The sequence below is a fragment of the Oxyura jamaicensis genome, chromosome 1 (genome assembly GCF_011077185.1).
Source record: "Oxyura jamaicensis isolate SHBP4307 breed ruddy duck chromosome 1, BPBGC_Ojam_1.0, whole genome shotgun sequence".
Taxonomy (NCBI): Eukaryota; Metazoa; Chordata; class Aves; order Anseriformes; family Anatidae; genus Oxyura; species Oxyura jamaicensis.
In genome coordinates, this window is record NC_048893.1 from 139,915,421 (window position 1) to 139,924,498 (window position 9,078).

Consider the following 9,078-nt stretch of genomic DNA (forward strand, 5'->3'; position numbering starts at 1 on the left):
TTTTTTTTTTTTTTCTCTCATTTTTTTTTTTTCTTTTTCCTTTTTCTTTTCCTTTTCGGCCGGCGGCGGGGCCCCGTGCCGGGGCGTGGGCGTGGGCGCGGCGTGGGCCGGGCGCTGCCTCCCCTCGCTGCCTCTCCCCCTCTCCCCTCTCTCCGCTCCGTCTCGTCCCGGCCCGGCGGGGACGCCGCTCTCCGCTATGCTTCCTCTGTGCCCCCGCGGGGCCCTGCCCGGGGCCTTCCTCCTCTTCCTCCTCCTCCTCCTCCCGCTGCTCTGCGCGGCCCCCGGTGAGTGAGCGCCCAGGGGGCATCCCCCTGCCGCAGCCCCCCAGCTTTGTGCGGGACGGGCATCTCCCACCAGCGCCTTGCTTTTGGGGTGCATTAAGGGTTTTGGGGCCATGAGGACATGCTCGGTGACAGTTCCCCAGGCTGATCGCCCCAGCCAGGGTGCTCTGTCGTTGCACGGAGACCTTCTGCTGGAAAAGGCAAAGTCTGTGACAGGCGGACGAGGTATTGGGGCTCCCTCCCCAAAAGAGCTGGGGAAAGGGTGTCGGAGGGTTGGAGGCTTCCCTGTAGCTCGTGTTGCACCAAGGCACGTAAATGGGAGCACTGGTGGAAACTTTCTCCAGCCTTTCCCTCGGTAGAGGGGAGTTACGGCATCTCTCTGTGTGCTCTTTGAGATAGGACTGTTTTGTTGTTGATATTTCCTTCTTGCTAAATAGAGTGGGTAGCTGAAGTACGTGTTTTATTTTTGCTTCTCCAGGTGTTTCGAGAGGAAATAAGCTTAAACTGATGCTTCAAAAACGAGAAGGTAAAGAGACAGGAAATTGCTTTCCCTCTTTTTTCCCCTCTGATTCAGCCGCCATCAATCACAGCTCTAAAAGTGTCCTCACAGCTCTAAGAGAGCAGCCAGAGGAGCGGTGTATGAGCACCTAGCCCAAAGCTGGCCGTGCACAACTATGTGTGATGTGACTCCTGCGAGCACAGTGCCAGCGTCACGGTGTCTGTGCCCACATGTCCCTGTGGGTCCTGCTGCTGTCCCCATGGGACACCTTCCCTTTGCTCTGCATGCCTGGCCGTGGTGCAGCAGGACGCAGCACCTGGCTTTCCCACCGTGGGCTTTTGCCAGCCCTGCACACCAGGGATGCTTTCCTTGCATGCGGGCTCCCTGCATCATGTAGGTCCTTGCGTGTTACCTGCAAACAGCAGTGACTGCTTGCAGCAGCAACCTTTCCTGCACCCCAGCGTCTTTTGGCTTTTGTTCTGGCTCCCAGTGAGAGGGACAGCCCAGGGGGAAGCTCCTTGCAGGCGAGATGTTCCTCCCACCCCCACGCACACTCCTGGTTTCTCAGGAAGCCCACCCAGCCATCACGGGGCATTGTGCTGCTTTGATGGGAGGATCACCACTGTACTTAGCACGGGCTGGATGGCTCTCACTGCTTCACATTTTGGACATACCTGCGTTCCTCCATCAGCAACAAACCCCTTATTTGCAGGCCTGGCATGTTGAGAGCATTCCCCCACGTCCCCTGAGCTATGCATTTCTCCAGATGCTTCTGGCTTTGTAACTTCACCTCCCCTCTTCCTTCCCTCTCCTCTGGCCGCAGCATGCAGAGTCCATTCTCCTTTTCTCTGTTCGGGTTATTGAGTTAAATTCCACCCTTAACATGTCTTCAAGCTCAGAATAGCTTTTACAAAATCCAAGAGAATAGGAATAGCTGTGAAACTGTACCGTATTGCCAGTCCCTGTTTTTATTACCGCTACATACGCTGCACTGCCAAGGATGGAGGTAATGAACACAACGAAAGAAATGTTTAGAGTGAGGTACATTTCAGGCTGATTAAAAAAATTCCTGGCGTGTCTTCTGGGGGGGGGGGGGATTAATTCCAGCCCCCGCCGCTGTGAAGCCCGAGGTGTCGGTGAAAGAGAGGGCGGCCAAGGAGTTCCTGAGCAGCCTGAGACGCCACAAGCGGCAGCTGTGGGACCGCAGCCAGCCCGACGTGCAGCAGTGGTACCAGCAGTTCCTGTACATGGGCTTCGACGAGGCGGTGAGTGAGGCACCCCAGAAACGTCAGGGCTCGGGGTGAGCCTCTGGGAGTGGGGCTGCCCTGCTCCTGGTCACAGGTCGGATGCTGCGATTTTGTTTGTCCCTTTTAAATAGCAAACGTTGCACAGAAATATAAGCTCGGTATTTGTTAGAGACCTCCACGCACTTCTATTCATAGACAAAACAGTGTTAAAATCCTGGCAGGAATTCTTGCCTTCTGCTGAACTTAAGCTTAACAGGTTACAGACAAAGTTTGCCTTGAGAAATAGATGGCCAGACGGGGTAATCAATTGTGTTTCAGGAAATGAATTTGGCAGGCTTGACTCAATCAATTTGCTTCTAAACACGCTGAGAAAGGCACACCAGACGGGTCCTGGGTGGCATTCTTCGATGAAATTGCACCACCGTCACCTACCTCTCGCATGGCTCCCGACCCCCGCCAGCACTGGCAGCTGTGCCTTGACTCTAAATACGAAAGGAAACCTGCCTGGTAATGTGCTCCCTTCAAGCGATAAGGATATATTTCCCTACAACAGGTAATTTGTATCAGCACTAGAGTGGAAGCAAGAGTTCCCAGCTGATATGCACGCTGCACAAAGCCCCGCTCAACAGACACTGAAAGAGAGGGGAAAACGTGCATTTACTTGCAGTCCCACGTGTGGAATAATTTGTACATAAATAAGAGGTAAAAATAGATATAGACATTGAATTCCTGGCTTCTGTCAGCTGCATGAATGTGTTTAATGAGACTGCACGGGCACAGGCAAGCTGGAGTACATTTTAGACCTTCATGTTACGTGGATTGCTTAGAAGATGAATGCACTCATTTTCAAAGCTGGAACAATTAAAAACAACCCTTTGCTTGGACTGCAGTAATGAAGACTACGTTTCTTTGTTGCTCCTGGCCATTATGCAGATACAAGTTACTTTTTAACAGCATGGCTATGCCCCCCCCCTACACAATAGGAAAAATAACAAGCGCAGCATTGTGGATCCCAAACTGGAGACTGGGTGCAAATCCCAAGAGGTTAAGTAGCAAGGACAAGCCATGCAGATAAGATGTATTCCTCACTGCACGTCGCTGTGTGCATTGACAAAAAATGAAACGAGGCCTGTTGTGGGACACAATGAATCCACTTAGGAGGTTTTCTGGAGTATTAAGACACAGTTTTAACAATGAAATAACTGTTTGTTCCAGCCGTGCTTTAGCAAGGACTTAGGCCATACTTACCCATTGTGTATTTTGCAAAACTTTTTTTTTTCAAATCTTGGCCAAAAATATTTCCAAAGAGTCATTCATATGGAAAGGCTTTGGCTTGGCAAGTATTTGATATCCTTGCATACTGTTTTTCCACTGCTGTCGTGTACAGAATTGAACAGCCTACTGCCTATAGCTGTATGTTTGATTAAAAATGAAACGTGAAAAATAAAATAAGTGAGACATCGGAGCCAAAAAGCAAAGGGTTCTCTCACCCATTTTGCACTCGGGGACCTTGTGACTAAAGGCATAGGGGAGCAGAAAAACAAATCTTCAGATTTTTAAGTGCAAAACTTTGAAATGTTTCTATAGTCTGCTGTTGGAAAGGTAGCAGAAATATTAAAGGTGCTCAACGTGTGTTCCAGTGGCGGATGCTCTCAGGTTAAGCACTACATAGAGGGCAGAGCCATGGGATGGTGGGTCCCAGGTGGGGCTGGTCAGGACATCAGGACCAGATCAGGGTCCAGATATGTCCCATAGAGAAAGTTGGTGCAGTCACAAAACCTCTTGGATGTAGGGATTTAGTTTTGTCAAATGCAAAGGATCTGAAAATGATGTCAAATGCAAAGGATCCGAATTTCTGGAGGAACAAAAGAAAAAAAGGAATCTTTCATCTTTGTTTTCTTTTATTCTCTTCATTGTAAAGTTTTATTCTTGGACAGCAAGTATTTATATTTATTTATTATTTATTTTTCTGGCAGAAATTTGAAGATGACATGTCCTACTGGACGAGCTTAGGGCGCGGTGGCAATGAGTACTACGGTGGATACTACCAGCACCACTACGATGAGGACTCACCAATTGGCCCACGGAACCCCCACACCTTTAGGCATGGGGCAGGCGTCAACTACGATGATTACTGATGCCATTTATCCTCCCTCAGCTGGTATCTTAGGGCTGTGATGGGCAAGGCTGAGTCACAGTGGCCCTGCTTCCCTGCTGTTCGCGTAGAACAGCAAGTGTCAAGGAGCTGCCAGATTTTGAAAAGAGAAATATGACTTTTTTTTTTTTTTTTAACTATTGTTACTTAGTAGTACACTATATATGAAGTGTTATAGAAATAAAGCTTTTTTTTTGATAAAATAAACAATTTTCCGTTATTTAGTAGAGCTGAGCAGAGTGAGTTTCATTGAGCTGTATTACTAGAGATTACTTTTTAAGAGGCTTTTTCATTTGCTTTCCTACACCCAATTGTAAAATCACATTATGTCATCTAGCTTGGCATACAGAGCATATAATATATGCCAATACATATCAGATGTGCTTGCTGATTCACATTTGTGTGAACAAATAAACCCAATTATTCCTAGGGGAAAAGCAAAAAGAAATCCTCTCAAAGGAAATCTGCCACGTTGCCTCCTCTGATATTTCCATACCTACTGCCCACAGCCTTACAAACTTGTGTGACATGGCACTCTTACAGCTCCTGTTGGGGCAAGGATAAAGATGTTCACAAAAGATAAATACAGCCTAGAGAAGCTTGCTTGCCTCCAAAGCTTGTGAAAGGAAAGGCTTCTTCAGGACCAGGGCTCTAAGGAAGAACCCAACTTCAGCAATAATAGCTGAGATGCAGAGGCCCCATACCATCTCAGGCTATCTTTGATGAATGCTCCCCATTGTGTCCTTTCCATTTAGCTGCCAGCTTTCAGTCCAGCTTGAAATGGGAACAAAATAGCTAGATAAGCTATTCAGAATGATGGTAGTATCAGAGAGCATCCAACACGGTCTGCAGATCTAATTGCCTGCCATGTTGCTGCCAGCCTCCATTCAGACTGGACTCCATGCAAAGTAGGCTGAGCATCAAAGTCCATCAGAGACAGCATTTCAGAATTAAGACTTTTTTTTTTTTTTTTTTTTTTTTTTTTTTTTTTTTTTCCTACCACCCCATCCCTGGCTACATTGATTTTTCTCTCTTGTAACAGTAGAGAATGACCTTATGTAGACCTGGCTGAGCTTAAGAAGGAGACTTCAGCTGTCACAGTCCTCCAGAGGAGTTTGGTGGGTCATGCTGTCCGTGATGCTGGGTGATGCTGTCCATGATGCCTTACAAGAAGTTTCCAAAGCCCCTGCTGAGGGGTGGCCCAGCGACCAGGAGGAGCATTGCTAGGCAGACAGCTTCTTGCCAAGGGATCCCCACTGAACATACACGTTGGCCAATTTTCCACTGCATGCACGCACACACACACACACACACAGCCCCTAGCCTAACGTGCTCCAGAAACTCTGCATTCCCCTAGATCTTGGAAGACTTAGCAGAATCCTTGCCAGTTTAATCGTTTTGAACTGGTTCGTTTCCTAGGGCAGAAGACCCCTTATTCCCAACAGGGAACAACCCTGTTCTGAGTCGAGCACTCCTTCGCCCAGTTGGAAAACACCTATTCCTGGAAGAACGCTTCCAGTTTGTGTCCTATCAAAAAAGTTCAGACTTGGCAAAGTCTGAACCCTGCTGATGATTTCCATCATTTCCCAGAATTTAAAACAACTGGGAATTCAGACCTGCCGGGTAAGAAGAATTAAAAAAAAATGCTGTAAATAAATACCATCCCTCCCTAGGCTTTTGCAAGCCATGTCCATTCCTGCAGGCTGACTCAGTCCAGCAGCTTTCTGTATCTTGCATGCTCCCAATAGAATCAGCAAGATCTGCATTCTCTAAGAAAAACATAAAATAATCTTTTCCATTACATTGTGCCCATACTGGGCAGGCTGGGGCAGGCTAAACCACGTCCCTAAGCACCACGTCCAACCTTTCCTTGAACACCCCCAGGGATGGGGACTCCACCATCTCCCTGGAAGAGGCAGGAGTGGGGCTTTTTGTCTTCCAGGGTAGCTGAGCATCAGTTGGTGCAGGATCTTAGAAATGGTGCACGATCTTTGCTTTACATTTTTTATTTTTTTTCCCCCAAGCAACAGCTCTGAGGGGAGAACACTGGCCTTCTTGGTCCTTCAGGTCCACCTGACGTGAACGACTTTTGCAATGATGCAAAAGTGCATGCAGTAAGCTGCAAAGCAAGCAAGCAGGCATGAGCCACCAGGCTTAGGCAAACGGAGGAAAAATATTAACAACAATAATTTGTCAACAATTCACTGAGTGCTTCAAAGTTAAGTACATTAGTAAAGTTAATTGTTTCCTTTGAATATTTCTGTCCCCAAACCCAGACAAAAGTCTCCACCCCCCTCCCAGCTTTCCTATTCTGCTGCTCAGACATCGCAGGGCGCCTCACAGCATCAAGCCCAGCCATCCCGGCGCTGACATCGCGTCAGTTCACCGGGACAGAAGAGCGGGCATTGTTCATTGTGGCTTCCTAGAGAACAGCCCCAGACTGGCCATGGTCCAGCTCTCGCCGTTTCAAGACCCCGTGGTGTCACATCCCCCCGTTTGCGGGTGTCCACTGGGGAAGTTGGTCACTCGGAACTGGGCACTGCTGTCCCAGGACTGTTCCCTGGATGGAAGACAGCAGCTATGGCCACCCCAAAAGTTCCCCCATGGCTTCATGTTTTGGACCTTCCAACTGCTTCAGCCATGGCATGGACCAAGAGAATCAGAAGATCCCCTCCTCACCAAGAACATGTCAAAACCTTGGGAGAACACTGCAAGAATAAACCAGCTGCTGCTTGTTCCAAGCTGTAAAATGGCATCAAAATAATAATTAAAAAAAAGTGGGCAGAAAATTAACAAATTTGTTATTATGGGTAGGTAAGTAAGAGAAGGAAAGGGACTGGGAAAAGGATCAGGGAACCAGAGTTTGTGTTTTGCAAGAAATATGAATTGTTATTTCAGAAAAACCTCCCCGTTGATGCAGCATCACATTCGGGAGCCCCCTGCCACACAGAAGGAGCTCTGCTTGGGTCCAGAGCTTTTGCTGCCATTCGTTGTAGCTCTAAGGAGTCAGAACTGCAAATAAGAACTTTAACGTGTGAGATTTTTTCACAAGTATGGCATAAAAACAGGGTCTTGATGCCACTGAAGGGATTCAGGTGGAGACAGGGAAATCTTGGTCACCCTGGCACACGTGAATAGTGTCTGCGTGCCAACAGTGCTATCACAGTCCCGATCTTTTCCATGCCATACTCTTCTCCCACCACTTGTGATCCCAGCGCTGGGAAACGTTTAGAACAAAGCCACTATGGATTTGTGCTGGCTACATTTCCACTGATTTCAGGGGCAGGATGTATGGATATTAGGAAGTAGCAGTGCTGAGTACACGCTTCCCTTACTAGTAACAAAGCATCCTTTTTCTCTGGACAAGTCTTCTCTGATCAGCCGCTAACAACCTACAGGGACTTCTTGGCCTCGAGTAGCATTAAACTCAATACTAATGAAGGCCTGGGCCGAGCTCAATCCATCAGACTAATCAAAGCCCTGTTTTGCCCTCTTTAGCCTGTTCTCTAAGGGTAATGAATTTATGCAATTGCATTTGTGTCTTCCCTCCTCCCCTGCTTAAAACTCTGAAAGACAATCCCAAACGTATTCAACAAAAGTGAACTTCATATATATTTCTAAAAATTTCTGGAAAAAAATGGATGACAGAGACATACGTAAATGCCCAGAGGGAGGTGAGCTCAATGGTTGCTAAACCAGGATCTTAGAGAAGCTGCAAGTGCCCCAGACACAAGAAAAGATGGTTAGATGACTCTCTCCAGAGCAGAAAATCTAACCTAAAGACATGAAGCTTCTCTAGACTGTATGTTCACAGGACTACTTATTTAAAACAACCGTCTGCGAGGCTCTCTGTAGCTGTTGGTGGACCAATAATGTGGTTTACAGAGCTTCTGAGCAGCCCTGTGTGTAGAAATAGGAGTAGTCCACGTGAAAAAAAGTCCAACTGTGGACCTCACACTGTGACAACTTCCAGGCAGCAAGGGTGGTCCTCCTGGTGAGATTCAAGGAACCCACAACCCTGGATGCCTTATACACACCTCTCCTGTAAAACTGACCTCACTTGCCAGCACCGAGCTATCCAGTTCACCTCTACTAACACTGCGCGTTCCCTACTGAGCCAGCAGGACTTCACCTAACGCTGTCTGAACTGCCCTCTTGTGCAGCTCACTGTGACTAAGGACCACATAACATAGGTCACGTTAGTTTAACCCTGCCTGCTTGCCTAGGTGACGGCAGGAGATCCCAACTCCCAAATTTCCTGAAAAAAAAAAAAAAAGCAACACGTTGTGTTTGGGCACTGAGATGAGAACATGGCTTGGCTTACCCCTGTACTCCACTGTCCTCTGTCAAAAGTGGCTCTGCTCAGGTGGCAGCAGCTGTTTCTTACCTGTGGTTCACTGCAAGTCCGATGCCTCCCTCCTCCTCGGATGTGTAGCACCAGGTGAGAACAGAGAGCACCAACACGCAAACCTACACAGCTTACTCGAAGGCTCAGAACAAACGAAACTTGAAATTATCTTAGATGTTCAGTGTTCAGCACCAGCAGGCTCTGTTTTAACACCCACAATTCACGCTTTTCAAATTGTCTAGAAAGCCAGCCACTGGCTTCAAACACGACGGGCAACAGCCACCTCAGCTGCTGTTTCTAGAAGACAGCATGTAGAAAGAATATGGGAACTGAACCAGGAACCACTGCAACAAAAGCTAGAAATAGTACGAAAAAAGTGACAGATCAATACGGTCTGTCACTCAGTCCCAGCGGGAGGCTTACCACATACTGACAAATGGGTTGTATCAGTACCAGGCATTTGCCCTCTGACCAATTTGCCCCTTCTGTGAAGGAGGTCAGGCTGTGAAGTAAAGTAAAAAGCTTTTAAATTCAGATCTGTAGCATCC

The 9,078-nt window shown here is 47.6% G+C and overlaps 1 protein-coding gene across 4 annotated transcripts; it reads left to right on the plus strand.

The window, feature by feature from the left end:
• Nucleotides 1–95: 95 nt before the first annotated feature.
• On the plus strand, nt 96–4,409 carry ECRG4 (ECRG4 augurin precursor). Of its 4 annotated transcripts, none has more exons than XM_035316877.1 (4): nt 96–284; nt 760–807; nt 1,870–2,045; nt 4,004–4,409. In XM_035316877.1, the coding sequence occupies exons 1-4, from the start codon at nt 197–199 to the stop codon at nt 4,163–4,165; spliced, it is 474 nt and encodes a 157-aa protein (XP_035172768.1). In that variant the 5' UTR covers nt 96–196; the 3' UTR covers nt 4,166–4,409. The 4 variants fall into 4 exon arrangements, with proteins under 4 accessions (XP_035172768.1, XP_035172777.1, XP_035172752.1 ...); XM_035316886.1 differs by having other exon boundaries at nt 101–284; nt 1,888–2,045; XM_035316861.1 differs by lacking the exon at nt 96–284 and adding an exon at nt 375–506.
• The last annotated feature ends 4,669 nt before the right edge of the window (nt 4,410–9,078 follow it).